Source organism: Scardinius erythrophthalmus (assembly GCF_964197995.2).
Source record: "Scardinius erythrophthalmus genome assembly, chromosome: 13".
Taxonomy (NCBI): domain Eukaryota; kingdom Metazoa; phylum Chordata; class Actinopteri; order Cypriniformes; family Leuciscidae; genus Scardinius; species Scardinius erythrophthalmus.
This window is the reverse complement of record NC_138233.1, coordinates 27,016,499-27,032,149: the sequence shown is the minus strand read 5'-3', so window position 1 is coordinate 27,032,149 and position 15,651 is coordinate 27,016,499. Positions and strand designations below refer to the sequence as shown.

At 38.7% G+C, this 15,651-nt stretch overlaps 1 protein-coding gene across 2 annotated transcripts; it reads right to left on the bottom strand.

Moving 5' to 3' along the window:
• Positions 1-506: 506 nt before the first annotated feature.
• ankrd13d (ankyrin repeat domain 13 family, member D) lies at positions 507-14,639 on the bottom strand. 2 transcript variants are annotated; one of them, XM_081382616.1, is made up of 16 exons: positions 13,623-14,639; positions 13,382-13,517; positions 11,603-11,727; positions 11,263-11,308; positions 10,949-11,092; positions 9,324-9,513; positions 9,174-9,240; positions 8,118-8,199; positions 7,936-7,997; positions 6,957-7,087; positions 6,711-6,868; positions 5,452-5,565; positions 5,198-5,370; positions 3,910-3,989; positions 3,594-3,818; positions 507-1,025 (listed from the first exon to the last, which is right to left on the bottom strand). In XM_081382616.1, exons 1-16 carry the CDS (start codon positions 13,704-13,706, stop codon positions 962-964), a joined length of 1,881 nt encoding a protein of 626 aa, XP_081238742.1. In that variant the 5' UTR covers positions 13,707-14,639; the 3' UTR covers positions 507-961. The 2 variants fall into 2 exon arrangements, with proteins under 2 accessions (XP_081238742.1, XP_081238741.1); XM_081382615.1 differs by having other exon boundaries at positions 3,892-3,989; positions 13,623-14,477.
• Between the last annotated feature and the right edge of the window lie 1,012 nt (positions 14,640-15,651).

Sequence of the window (15,651 nt, the reverse complement as noted above, 5' to 3'; positions counted from 1 at the left end):
GCTACACACTCCATCAGTTAGAGTTAGAAGAACTGTCGCCAAACATATAACATGCTAAAAACATAATAATCACTGATCCAATCATAGACTCTTAAACATTTGCCTATTTAAATACAAACAGTCTCCGTATTTTGTTTTTGCAAGATAGATAGAAACTGATTTTTTTTAGCATTATAATGAAGTTAAAATAACCCCCTTGAAGGTTTGCTGAACCTGATTGAGAACCACCGTCCAAGAGCAGAACTACCTGCAGATATAATGGATGATTCAGCTTTCTTACATAACAAAATGACAGCAGTTTAAGATTAATAATAGAAACACTGGAACTCTGGCGCATCTAAATCACACTTGCTGTGCAGATGCAGATCTGTGTGGACGGCAGCTTTTCTGAAGCCTACAACACCCTTTACATCCTTGATGCTAATATATTTTAAGTTCCTTATAGTCTATACATCTTAGACTTAAGATGGTCGCTTCCATGCACACAAAAACATCATAACAGAAGTCATTGTTGTGAAAGTGTTTGAGCAACATTTAATACTTATACTTTCATGTTATTATCATGTTATCATCCACCATACGTAAACTCATTATTGTACGCAATAGTATTTTCAGTACTTTACCTTTATGCATTATCATAGTCATCAATATTCATAATTTATATTCACATTTTCATCTGTATCATTATACAATGAAGTTGACCTGGTATCACTCAAAAGACAGTGGAACTGAGAGGAAATCAATCACATTTTCATGCCATGTTTTATCATGTCTTATGAATTGTTTCAGTCTTGACACACACACACACTCACACACTCTCTCCAATTCCTCTTGCTATCCCATCTTTATTATTTTGGAAAAGAAATAAAGTGATAAATCTATAAGAATAATAATTTAACATTGCAGAAAAAAACACAACCAATAAATTACTCCTTTAAACCCACATCTAGCATTGCTACAGTTACTTCTCTGTGAGAGACAGCTGTAGTATCCTCTCCAGCTCATCCTCCTCTTCCCTCCACTTCCTTTAGGGAACAAAAGGAGGAATGTTATTGGCTGATACAAATGAGGAGAAACATAAACTGTTCCACGTTTTATATTAATTTGAATAGTTACGTTTATTCTCTATTGAACTCATGAGATGAATCGCTCACATTAAGGGGGCCGTTTACACAACACAGTTTTCAACTAAAAACAGAAAACCTTTTATGCGTTTTGGCCTTTCATTTACACGACCGTTTTGGGGGCTTGAAAACGCAAACTTTTGAAGAAGAAAAAAAACAGGTTTCTAAGTGCTAGTTTCTAAAAACATTACCGTTCTCGTCTCTGTGTAAACTACAAAAACTAGAATTTGTGAAATAGGTGACGCCATACATATGTATATTATGTGTGCAAAGTGACATCGCCAACTACTGGCCTGGCATGAATAATACAGCCTTTTTTAATCGTTTTCGTGTATCCATGTGAACGGGATCATTTTGACAACGGCGACTTTTCAAAATCGCCAAGGAAAAACATTAAGGTTTTTAGAACATCATTGTTGCCACAATGAAAATACGAAAAACAATTCGTATTTTCGTATTCGATTCGCATTCGAAAAACTATATTTGTGTTTTTGACTAATATAGATTCTTAGAAACTGACATATTGCATATAAATAATGCTACAAGTGAAAAAAAAAAATGTTATAGGGACAAAAGTGTGAAGTAAATGTTCTTGTCATGTTGAATATAGTGCAACAAAACAAAACAAAATAATTATTTAAAAATGAGGCTTTGTGTCAGGAGTCTATGATGCCTTGAAAGTATAGGTCAACCGATAGTGTGTTTTACCGATAACGATAAGTAGGTTTGCCCATGCTGGCCGATAAACAATTAATCAACCGATAAGTTTTTTAAATGGATACTGAAGGAAAACAAACATAACACATACAATTGTGATGAACTTCATTGCAAAAATGTAGCAACAGTACTGAACCATGAAAAAGTACTGTACTTTTTAAATATAAAATATATATATTAATTATACCTTGATCATTCATGTTAGTTCATAGTGCATTAACTAATGTTAAGAGACAACTTAAAAATTTAAAAATGTATTAGTAAATGTTGAAATTAACTAAGGTTAATAAAAGTATTGTTCATTATTTATGTTGCAAACAGACTCATAAAGTGTTACTATTTCATATAAATCCAAATAGTCATGCTTAAAGACGGCCATCTTTAAATATCTACACACAAAGGCCATTGAAATTATACAAATATGTAGCCTATACTGTATGTATACTCACACTTTATTTGCTTTTATTTTAGAATACTTGATTATCTAATCAAAATAACAAAATATGTATTACAGTAATGATAAAAAACCCAAACTGAAATCGAATGCGTTTTATATGTTTCTGTCGGCTGCATGAACATCAGTTTGCTTTCTCACGTCACTAGCTTTAAATATGCAACTTCGCTGCATAACGAATGCATTAAAGCGACCAGCTGGATATTAACTAATGCAAATAGATGGTAACAATCGTGACAGTAAACATTTGGGTTGGACTTGCGTGTGTTTTTGTCACATTGTTCCTTCCCTCTGTACAGATAAAACATTGTTGGGATAATTCCGGTTCACGTGGCTCCGCGGAAGCGATAAATAATTCTTACACATTTTTAAGGCCAGACAAGTAGTTTGTTGAGGGTTGGTTTATAAAGAAGGACTACACGCCTGCGCACATATATATTCAAACACGCATACCTATAGACTAAACACGTGATGCGAATGTGCATCAGCGTTTTGGCAGGTTTGCGTTTTTGAGGTTTGCGCAGAGATAACCTTTTCTTTTTCTAAATTTTTCAAGGCTTGCACCTTGGAATCTATTTCAGGGTTTGCATTCTCAAGCCAACAGGCACTGTTTTGTGCAGATGAGCGGGCCGGAGCACGTTGAGTGTTTTCTGTTAGAACGGCGTCGTGTTAGCGGCCCCTAAGTTAATAACTAATGACCTTTGCCACGGAAGTCAATCAATCAATCAAAACTAACTTTAGCTGGACAATAACTTTATTCTAGAGCTGCTGTAAAGCCGAAACAATCTCTGTTACTGTAATTCCCTATTATCACTGTAAAGCTGCTTTGAAACAATCTATACCAATCTGTACTAATGTTAGTCCTCTCAGCCTGAACGGCATCATACTGCTGTTCTCCACTAATGCAGCATCTAGTCAACAAATGTATTACGTTATAATGATATGAAAACACGTACGGTAGTGTACTGTATAACATACAGTTTCATTGTCTGTTTTAAATTCGCATCTGAAGTGTCCCGCTCACGTGTCAAAACAAACTCCACAAGGTGTCAGTGGTAGTTTTTTATTTCGCCTCTAGATGGCGTTCTGGTACTGTATAATGACAGCGCACCCTTCTCAGCCGCTCCAGTAACGGACGCAACACGGAAAAACTATCGGTATGGATGGAACAATGCTGGAACAATCAGTTATCGGTGCAGATTAATCTGCAAAACGATCAATCGGTCGACCCTCAATAGGTTTGGGAACAGAGCTTATGTATATGGATTCTGTCATTTCTGCTCCTACATCATTCGTACCTGTCTAACTCCTCTTGTTCTCTGCATGAAAGCTCCATTGCGATGCGTAGCTGTTCATCAAAACTGGTGGCCACGGCAAACGCTCCCGGCGCTCGAGGCTCGGCCAGTGAGCTGTAACACGGGGGTGAGTTGAGGGAGGGATCAGATGGGGATAACGGCAGGCCAGGATCTGACTCTCCACTCTCCCCTCCAACCAGTGACAAAGACAGAGATTCCTGAATCGCCCTATCAAAAACACAGTCACATTTCAAAGCAGATGAACAACCGAAATGCACATCCTCACACTCACTCTACACACCGTTGATGATCCACACACCTCTCAAGCTGAGAGTCCTCCTCATAAAGCGGAGGCTGAGAAGATGGTCGAGTGTTAGTGAGAGCCTCCCATATGGTCACCTACAGAAAACACACAGGAAAAGAAAGAGAAATGATGGAGTGGGTGGAAAGCAGTGGAGGGAATAACGAAAACCTGATGTCTGCTAATTGTTTAGCATTGACTAATCATGATTAATATTCTGGCTTCTAGAACTACTTAATCAAGAAAAGTGTTGATTTCAGCATCTACTTAGATCTGTTCATGTTGCATTAACATGATTTTTGCCGCATTGCAAACATGCTCGTTGTGCACATGAATGGTTCAATTAAATTAATAACGACAAGTCAGGTTCCATCTGTGGATGCATTCTTGGTTACAGCACAAAAAAAATCAGATGGTGGTTAAATAAATGAATCAGGAGATAATTATGTAATTTGATATGATGGCTGGTCTATGGTAACAGCTTATTTTGGTAAAAATATATATATATACTGTCCAGATATATCTATAGTTACTAATCATGGAATGTTTTGTTTTTGCATGAAAGTAACAGAAAAAATAGCTAGATAATTCCAAGGTTACAGGGACATAAAAAAAAAAAATTACATATATATATATATATCACACCTGTGAAAATAGAATGAAATAAAGTACTACATTTTCACTTGGATGTTAAATGAACTTCCCATGCTTTATACTGTATAGTGCAACAAAAAACCAAAGCAAAACATTTAAAAAATATATATAATTATATTTGGGCCATAAAATATATTAGCATAGCATTGCCCTTGATATGTGTTTGGCAAAGGCTTTGTTTCAGGAGCCTAGAAGATCACAAGGTTTGGGAACAGAGCTTATGTCTGGATTCTGTAATTTGCTGTGTATTTTACAATAATGTAATAATTGCAGAGCAGTATAGGTTTACAGAATTTAACCTAAATCCGACTTTATTTTCGCCCCGAAAATAACATGTATTGATTATTTCACAGACATAAAGTGGAAAATACAGTTCTATTTGTAGGTTTTTTGGATATCTACAGTAATTGAAAGATTTTATGCAAGAATTTTTTTTTTTTTTTTTTTTTATCTAATCCAGAGATTTGTTCTCTTTCAAAATCAGAAATCAACAATCTTGTTTCCAGGCAGAGTGATAAAAAAAGTGCACGACTCTGAGAAGTTGAGTGTAGCCAGCCAATCAGAATAGAGCTTGCCAGATCGAGAAAGTGCAATATACATCAGACAGTCTGAATGCTGGTTCATGAACATACTATCTGATAGATGCCAATACCTGGTCACTCTCTGTTCCCGCGTCCAGCAGGCTCTGCTGTATGGCGAACTGCAGTAAATTATCATCCTCATCTCTCATCGGTTCACTGCGGCCTGGTCCAAGTGTGGTGTATTCTGGGGGAGGCTCAAACACAGACGGGTCTACTTCACACTGCAGAGGAGGAGGAGTCTGACCTGAAAGCAGTGATGTGAGAGTGAACAACCAGCACAGTTACAGCCAGAGGAACTTGTTACCTGAACAGAAGAGATGCGTACCAGCCTCTGTCACTCCTTGTGGAGATTGTACAGTCACAGAACTGACCGGCTCATCACAGCCACAAAGATTGCTGAATGTCACTCGAGCATTCAACACGTGGAAGAGAGGAATTTCTAAGAGTAAGGACATGATTAAAGTCAATTTATGCTATTTTACAGGTTCCTAATTTTGTTTTGAGGTCTCCTACAATAGGTTTACATGTATCCAAGGTCAAAAAACACTTTCATTTTCTCATAATATACAGTGTAGCATCACCTCTTTTCTCACAGTGTCTGAAACGGTTCAATAAAGCATTCAGTCTCTCTAACCCGCTTATTTCACTCTGCTCTGATTGATCAGATGGCCAAGTCTGCTATGATTGGTCTACACAACTACAGTGTTTGAGGGTCAAAGCAAACGTTTGCGGGCAGCCAATGAAGACCGTTGGCTGGTATTATACAAATAATTAGAAAAGTAAGACTGGAATTACTGAAACCTTGTTTCAGGCAGTTCAAATTCACTTCTTTCTTTTAAAGGAACACGCTGACTTTTTGGACTTAAGCTTATTCACCGTATCCCCCAGAGTTAGATAAGTCCATACACACCCTTTTCATGTCCGTGCGTGCCGTAACTCTGTCTGACGCACCCACCGCTAGCCTAGCTTAGCACAAAGACTGGAGGTAAATGGCTCCAACTAGCATACTGCTCCCAATAAGTGACAAAATAATGTCAACATTTTCCTATTTACATGTTGTGATTTGTATAGTCACAGCGTGTACAAATAACAAGGTCACATGAGACCTCCCGTTTACCTCCAGTCTTTGTGCTAAGCTAGGCTAGCGGTGGGTGCGTCAGACAGAGTTACGGCAGGGACGGAGATGAGAAAGGTATGTCTGGACTTATCTAACTCTGAGGGATACGGTGAATAAGCTAAAGTCCCAAAAAGTCGGCGTGTTCCTTTAAGAGACAATAACTTTTTTTTTTATATGCACTTTGATCTTTGAAACTTTCAGACCTTTTACATTCACAAACAGCCATATTACACACTACATGAAAGGTAATGAAAAAGGTAATCTGAAAAAGCATAATAGGGGCACTTTAAATTTGCATTGGCAACAATCTTTGGTGTATTTCTGAGTAAAACAATATTTTAAATAAGATATCAAAAACAAATTTAATGTGCACAGATAAAGTTAATAACAATAAGTCAAAAAACGTGTATTAAGAAATAATGTTGAATGTAAACGGTAAATCAACTGGATGTGTCTCTTCTTCTCACCTATCTTTACAGGAAAGCCAGGTGGTAGGCGTAGGGTGATGAAATCACGCAGCTTGGCAAAGTGGGCGTTAGATATGGCCATGAGGTCAATGATGGGCGTCACCTGCTCAGCCAGCGAGAGAGGATGAGCTTCACTCAACCACAGAGTGGCTTTAAACCTGAGAGAGAAAGACAGAGGTATAGAGACAAACCACATATTCATAATTCACGTACAAACACTGTTCACTCATGGCACTTTGGAGTTACCTCTGCACTTTGCTGGTAAGCTCAATGGGCCGCCCAATATCTCTGCCGTTCAGATTAAACTCTGCATCGAAGTACTCCTCTGCTGTGATGGCTGTTGGGTTATGGGGACTGGCGCACTGAGAAACCTGACTCTACAAGCACAATACACAAATGAATCAGTGTTCACAAGTTTGGGGCTGGTACACATTTTTTAATGTTTTTTTCTCATTTAACGTCTCTTATGCTCACCTGCATTTATTTGAAGAAAAATACAGTAAAAGCAGTAATAGTATGAAATATTATTACAATTTATATTAATCGTTTTCTATTGTAATATATTTTAAAATGCATTTTTTTTCCTGTGATCAAAGCTGAATTTTCAGCATCATTACTCCAGTCGTCAGTGTCACATGATCCTTCAGAAATCATTCTAATATGATGATTTGATGCTCAAGAAACATTTATTATTATCATCAAAGCTGAAAACAGTTGCGGCACAGTTTTGTGATACATTTTTCCAAGATTCTTTGATGAATAGGACGTTTTTAAAGAACAGCATCTGTTTAAAATAGAAATATTTTGTAGTATTATAAATGTTTTTACGTTTGATCAGTATGCATCCTTGCTGAATAAAAGTATTCATTTCTTTTTCTTTTTTTTTAATCAAACTAACCCCAACATTTTTAATGGTAGTTTTTTTTTTATGTTTGTGGTTATTTTTTTTATCATTTTAATCATTTTTGGCATTACAGGGATTATTCAAAACAAATAAATAGAAAAGAAAAGAAAAAAAAGGGAGGAAGAACATCACAAGTCAAACATACAAGCGAAACACAAATTATTTTTTTATTTTTAATATTTAGTTATTTTAATTCCTAAATATATTATTACTTTATATTTTTAAAACAAAAATTCTAATAATAGTTTAAAAAAAACCAAATATATTGAAAATGTAAATAAAAAATGAAATGATATGCAAGTGACCACTGATCGCACTCACCCCAGTGCTAGAGACGTGTTGCTCAGCAATGCCGAGGAACGACTGTAGGGGAGTTCTAGATCCTGAAAGCACAGAGGAGGCCAGGAGTGTGTAGAAGGTGACCGTACAAAAGTCTCACACTGTATATTTATTAGTTAAATTGACTGTCAGCAGCATTTTTCTAACTGTATGGGTTTATGTACCTTTACTCCTACACTTGTCCTGATCAGAAAGGTGTTCAGTCCGAGAACGTGTCACTAACTCCACATTACAGGCACTGTAAACCTACAATTATGTCATTATAAAAAGCAATTAGGGAGCCCATTTAGTCCCGGTGCACAGGTGTTTTCAGTTAAAGGTGCAGTAAGCGATTTCGGTTACACTTTATTTTAAGGTGTCATTGTTGCAGTGTAATTATATATTTAAGTACTGAGTAATATTAATTAACTACATGTACTTACTATAGGGTTAGGGTAGGATTAGGATTTCGTTGAGGGTTAGTTGTATGTAATTATGCATAATTTACTGTTATTACTAAGGTAAGTATATGTAACCTATTTAACAAGGACACTGTAAAATAAAGTGTCCGCGATTTCTGAGAAACGCTGTTGAAAATTTAAATCAACACCTAAACAAACATTTTTTGCTAGATGTCTGTTCTGTGTGTGTGCTGAACAAAAATATTGTGTTTGTGTATAGTCCTGGCTGTATAAACATGATAAAAAAACAAACCAATACACAGAGCACAACAGCACACTTATAGCCAATCAGCAGTAGGGGCGTGTCCACTCATGATGGGGGAGGAGAGATTGAGCAAGAGGGAGATTTGAAGAAAGACTGTAGAAAGAGAGGTGACTGAGAGACATTACAAAAAAAGGTCAGAGGAATATAATTGATAGATGAAGGGTTAGGATCAGGCAATAGTTTTAGGACCCCTGTTAAAATTAGAAAAGATTTCCAGCGCTGGAGAGACCGAAGCAGGAAGGCTTGAAAATGGACGCCGAGGTTGCATTGCTTCTGCTTTATACGTGAGTAACATTGGTTACTCGGATATGCTGTCGTTGTTTTTGAATCACCGCTGATTCATCCATACTTGCTCAAGCTGAATGTTGCATAGCGTGTTGTTTCTTATTTGAGGGGCGGAGCAATAAAGGGAGGGCTTTGTTTGTTTGGGTGTCAATTTCAAATCTGTTTCTCAGAAATCGCTTACTGCACATTTAAATGCCTCTTAAAGTGCTTAAAGTAAAAATTAGACCCACCTTTGATTCATATCCACTTACAACCTCTGTCTTCTCTGAGCGCCATCCCCAAATCCCAGACTTATTTCTACAGTACAGCACAGAACAGAGAATTAGGTAAGAATTCCTCACAGACAGTGATTAATATCTGTGGGAATACTCTTCCTGTACCTCTCAAAGGCAACGTTGCGTGTGTTGAGATGAGTGGACACTATAGGAGAGGTGAGTCTCTGGGCCGTGTTCTCCTGTGAGGGCATCATGGCGGCGAGCAGTGAGGGAGTGTCGCGTGGAGACAGAGACAGCGGTTCTGTGTACACCACCTGTTTCTCGTGGTCCACCTCCATCACCATTGCCCCACTCTCTGCAAAATACACAAGCCACTTCAGACCCCTGAAGAGGACCTATCAACTTTCTTTGTGTGTAATGTTGCTGTTTGAGAATGAAAAAGGTCTGCAAAGTTACAAAGTCACTCCAAAGGGAGTTATTCTCTATATCAGTCAGCAGTGTTTCTGAACTCCCTGAAACGCCTCGATTGTGGTCTTGAGCTTTCTTCTAGGAACGAACACGTCACTATATTCCTCATTTAAATAATTCCCACCCAAGGCACATGCAAAATAAAGGGGTGATTGAGTTGAGTTATTAGTGTTGAAACCCGTGGTTATGGTAAGAGGAGTAACATTTCTAAAACACACACCCAAGCACAACACACTGATCCAGCCGACCAATCAGAGCACATTTCACTTTTCAGAAGGAGGGGCTTCACAGAGACAGAACTAAACAGAGCGTTACTGACAGACTGGGAAGAGAGGTGCTGCAACAATGTCAAATATCTGAAAATAATGTGTGTTTTTTAGTGCTGTCAAAGTTAGCGCGTTAATAACGCACACACCTCTCTCTCTCTCTCTCTCTCTCTCTCTCTCTCTTTAGAGAGCATCACTTTAATTCAGTTAAACACAGATATTGTGTTGCTTCTCTAATTTTACATGCAAGTATAGCCGAAATCACAACACAAATATTGTCTTTATCTTATGTGTATTTGATTTCATCAGACGACGGCTCGATTATCAGGATTTTTGTGCTTTAACGTCCAAGATTAACGTCTTGGAAGGGAGAGCTGGTTATGTTTATTGGGTCGCGTTTCAGTCACTATTACATATTCATTCCGTTGTTTGACTACAGAAACAGTAAAATATACCAATGAAAACAGTTTTATTTAGAATTTAGCTTCATCAAAATGGGCACAGAGAGAGACAAACTAATGTAATAATAAATAATAAATGTACATTTAGCATTTTCAGAAGAGCTGCCCTGTCATGCAAAAATCTAAACATGTTTGTGTTAGTGAATTGCTCAGTGCAAAGAAAGAGAAGTAATGGGAACCTGGTATTTATTTGTTCTTTCTACATGTGTCTAATAGACATGAACAAGTTCTTTGAAAAACATCTATGACCTTTGAAACCTGTCTCGTCGACTCGTCGTCATGCTCTATGTTGACTATGGTTTCAATAATAAACATACATTTGCATAAAGCATCCATATTTATCCATGCCCATGTTGATTTAAAGTATTACAAACTTGAAGTTTTAATTTAAGGTACATTTAGAACAAATAAAAAATGTGCGATGAATTGCGATTAATCGCGAGTTAACTCATGACAATCATGCGATTAATCGCGATTAAATTTTTTAATCGATTGACAGCCCTAGTTTTTTTTTTCAACATTCAACCTATTCTAGTAAACCCTAAAAACAAAATCAAAACTTACATATGATAAAATGACCTCTTTAAAGACTCACCTCCACCTTTAAAGATGTAGCTGCGTCGGCCCTTAAGCCAGGTCATGTGCTCAAAGCCCAACAAAGTGGTGTCGACCCGCAAACATGAACCGCTTTTCCATACACGATACACATCGCTTGGACAGACTTTCGACACTAGAGGAACTGAGCAATTGAAAGAGAATGACAACTGACTGTCAGGAGCAATTGATCACAGGAGCTGTCCACGCATGTGGTGCTGAATTGGTTAAAGTTGCTATCTAGGACAGTAGTGATCTACAGGGAAAGCGAATGAGTTTGTGGGTCTTTCCCAGCATTTTAGCTCTTCAGCTTACCCCAGCTAGTAAATTCCCATTTCATCTCCACATAGAAATCGCGTGCCTGCAGGAAAAGACAACAAGCTGGAATGCTTTCTGAGAGAGGATGTTGATTCAAAACAACATTGTACCTGATCAGTCACAATACACACCGTTTCAAAGCAGCTTTACAGAAAATCATGTTAATGATTACATTATTTTAATGCAGATTAGAACTGGGTGATAATACAGTTACATTTTGCAACAATATAAACAATCCTACAGCCGCAATTTGCAATAAAGGTTGGATTTACTTATAGTTGTTGAGTTATTACTTTGTTATTTGTTCAACCAGGCTGTGTGTGTGCGTGTGCATCACCTGTCTGAGTTTGCTCAGAAGCTCAGGAATACCAGCCAGTCTCTCTGTGGCTCTTCTGAAGTCTCTGTACTGAAGGACCAGCTGCACCAGCTCAGGGTCTCCAGTGCTCACTGCTTCCTGCAAAACTGCACACACAATTCAACACACCCGTGAGATATAGCCTACTAAAGATGCACATGGTGGGACTTTTTTTTTTTTACCTACAACCTTAAATGAATATATGATTGAAGCATGTAGCTTATAATAGATTATTTCAAGGAACAGAAGGATTATACTTAAAATCTTTTTTCCAAGCTCTGTTCACACCCAAGGAACATTGAGATTTAACAGGTTATTTGAGCAAAGATTAGAGTGTACATTTGAAGTGGATAAACTGAGAGACAAATAAGGAGATATTATATAAAACCACTGCTGGATTAGAATTAAACTACCAAAATTTTAACTTCTCCGCATAACAAGAGTAGGTAACTCAGCCTTGGCATAACAAACAATGATGTGCTTGACAACAACAACCAGTTATTGGTTTGATATAACATTCATTTTATAATAAATCAAAAGCAAAATACGTAAAAAAGAACTATAAAAGTGAGTGGAAATGGCAAATTAGCTAATGAGTGCTCCTCTGCTGCCATCTACTGGTTATAATGGTAATTTCATGTCATTTTCATGTTAAGTGTTTGTTTTCCTAGCCTGACAAGCCAGACCCACATCAAGATGTTGGGTCTGGGAACACACCATTGGCAGGGCTCAATCCGAGGGGCGGGATAAACGGTTGTCTTTCAAATTCCCTCTGCACGCAATAGGATAGCGCTACAACCAACCAGAGCGTTTTCCCACCAGCGGAGCTAGTTGATCGATTAAACTTTTGCCGTATCCGGTCGGCAAAACTCCGAACACATCTTCCTTTTTTAAGAATGACTTCAGTGCCGTTGTTGTGCCGAATTCTGACCCCCTGCCAAATTATTATCCCCCAGTTGAAGTCAGTACCTGATTGCCTAATCCTAACCCCGCCCCTAATCCTAACCCCTCCCCCACAACTAATCCTAAACCTACCAGTGCTGGGGGGGGGTAATCGTTTGGTGGGGGTCGAAATTCGGCACAACACCATTCTTTGTTCTTTTCTCAAATAAAAGCTTAACTCCAAGTCTTCCAGAGTCGCGACCAAAGCCGATTCGAAAGACCGCTGTTCGCCAGCAGCAGCAGCCATCTTCTTTGTTTTCAAGTAGCAGGGAATTCATGCAGAACCGTCACAAGTCTGCTGTCATTTTGTTAAGCCCGCCCACCGATTGGCCTGACTAGACTTGGGTTTTTCCAGCTCGCAAGCCAACGTAGAGTTGCTAGACGAAAATAAAATTTGCTGCCACTAGGGTGCGTCTAGAGTTCTAGGCTATTGTTTTCCACCAGGTGACAGGAATCCTCCACTAAACCATGGCACAGTTTCCACGTCTCCATGAATGAAAATGTAGATCTTTGAAGTTAATTTTACTGCAAAAATGTGGTTATAAAGAATACCATTTAAAACATTACATGTTGAAAAAAATATAGACAATCTAGACAACTGCAGTAATATAAAGTAAAGCTAGTCTATATTGTTAATCAATATTAATGAATATTAGTTTAGTTAGAAATTAATTAAATAAGCAGGGAATAACTTGATAGGTGGTGTATTCATGCCTACCCTGGTATACAAACAAAATGTTAAAAAAAAATTAAACTGATATTGAAATCCTACAATGGCCCCTGTAAGTGGTTAAAGTAGTTGATGAAGGGTTGCGGTACCTGTCCAGCCCTGTGTGCTGCTGTGTGTGGGATCCGCGTTGTGTCTCAGCAGGACCCGCGTGGACTCCAGGTGCCCGAGACACACTGACAGCTCGAGCGGCGTGCGCCCGCGCGCATCCAGCCGCTGCATCTCATGCTGCAACACACCCATACACACACACATTAAAGAAAAATACAACATATTAACAGAGGGGAAAGCCCATGATTTAAAATAATAAATAGTTTAAACTACTCCATGCACCTGCTTTTCCTGAAGCTCTCGGTCCAGTTCTTGGTATTGATTGTTCCACACCAGATAATGTAAAGGAAACGCCTCTTCAGCCATTTCAGTGATGTTGGACTTAAGTTTCTATATAAGTCAAATTGTATTTATTTGTTTGGTCGCCGAATAGGCTTTTAGAAAATGTTTGTTGGTCAGCGCGGCCACCTTTGCATCTAACGTTAACAGTTTAACAACACAAGCGTTTATTTACGGACCGTTTATTTCATTTAATGAGATGTGTCGTTTAATCTGCTCTGTGAATTAATTCCCTCAGTCCTCCAGATGTCTCATTTACACTCTTTACCGGACTGATTCGTGTGTTATTTTGCTGTAAATCCCACCGTTTGCTGAAAATATCCTCTGACAGTTAAGCAAACAGCTGCTTAGCTAGCGAAGCTAAGTCAAAATATCTGCGAGTCTTTATAAAATATCCCCTTCAAGTCTAAAATGATTAAAAATTGACCGGTAAAAATAAGCGGCGTTCCGTTAAATGAGGTAAAATCGAGAACATGGATGAGTTGGGGGTTTATTTGGAGTAAAGCATCCTTGAGTTAGCAGATAGCTTCCCATCATCCTCCTCATCATCATCAGGCTAGTGCTGGTAGAGCTCGCTGACACATGATGTTCTCACTGTCCACCGATAGAGAAAATGACTTGTTTCCATTATATTCCTGTCGGGCTGTAATGACCTGCCGGGGAAATGCAGATAAACCAGCGCGGACAGCAAGCGGAGGCCTAATTTCCACCCATGTCCATGTGAAAAATGCATCGGATGCGGGCTTGGCTGTGCTGAGACCCTCCTCATGCGCCTTGCTTCAGCATGGAGACTCATCTGAGATCAGACAGCAGCATGTGCAGAATATATAAACTCACCTGAGATCAGATGACATCACATGACGAATATTAAACTGATCTGAAATCAGACTGCATCATGACCACAATCTATAAACTCATCTGAGATGAGCCAGGGGGATCATGTACACACTTTTTGTAACCACACCACAAATTCAGCTCGAGGAGTTGTCTAATCTCAAAGATGAATGTATTTAAAAAACAAATAAAATCAGAGGGATTTGGCAAATTCATCAGACAGCACCTTAAACTGAATTTATACTCAACTGAGATCAGAAAGCATCTTGATCTGAATGTATAAACTTGTCTGAGATCAGACAGCATCAGAAACATGATCAAATAACATCAATCAAGCATGTGCTGAATATACTCACCTAAAGGATTATTAGGAACACCATACTAATACTGTGTTTGACCCCCTTTCGCCTTCAGAACTGCCTTAATTCTACGTGGCATTGATTCAACAAAGTGCTGAAAGCATTCTTTAGAAATGTTGGCCCATATTGATAGGATAGCATCTTGCAGTTGATGGAGATTTGTGGGATGCACATCCAGGGCACGAAGCTCCCGTTCCACCACATCCCAAAGATGCTCTATTGGGTTGAGATCTGGTGACTGTGGGGGCCATTTTAGTACAGTGAACTCATTGTCATGTTCAAGAAACCAATTTGAAATGATTCGAGCTTTGTGACATGGTGCATTATCCTGCTGGAAGTAGCCATCAGAGGATGGGTACATGGTGGTCATAAAGGGATGGACATGGTCAGAAACAATGCTCAGGTAGGCCGTGGCATTTAAACGATGCCCAATTGGCACTAAGGGGCCTAAAGTGTGCCAAGAAAACATCCCCCACACCATTACACCACCACCACCAGCCTGCACAGTGGTAACAAGGCATGAAGGATCCATGTTCTCATTCTGTTTACGCCAAATTCTGACTTTACCATCTGAATGTCTCAACAGAAATCGAGACTCATCAGACCAGGCAACATTTTTCCAGTCTTCAACTGTCCAATTTTGGTGAGCTCGTGCAAATTGTAGCCTCTTTTTCCTATTTGTAGTGGAGATGAGTGGTACCCGGTGGGGTCTTCTGCTGTTGTAGCCCATCCGCCTCAAGGTTGTGTGTGTTGTGGCTTCACAAATGCTGCATACCTCG

Bases quoted from the DNA above. Each gene is read 5' to 3' on its own strand.
- ankrd13d (XM_081382615.1), bottom strand. From the start codon at position 13,706: ATGGCTGAAGAGGCGTTTCCTTTACATTATCTGGTGTGGAACAATCAA. The intron at 11,309-11,602 runs GTGATGCACACG...CTTTTCCTGCAG, and splicing joins TTCTGAGCAAACTCAGACAG to GCACGCGATTTCTATGTGGA. The intron at 8,200-9,173 runs GTGGGTCTAATT...ACATAATTGTAG, and splicing joins TAAGTGGATATGAATCAAAG to GTTTACAGTGCCTGTAATGT.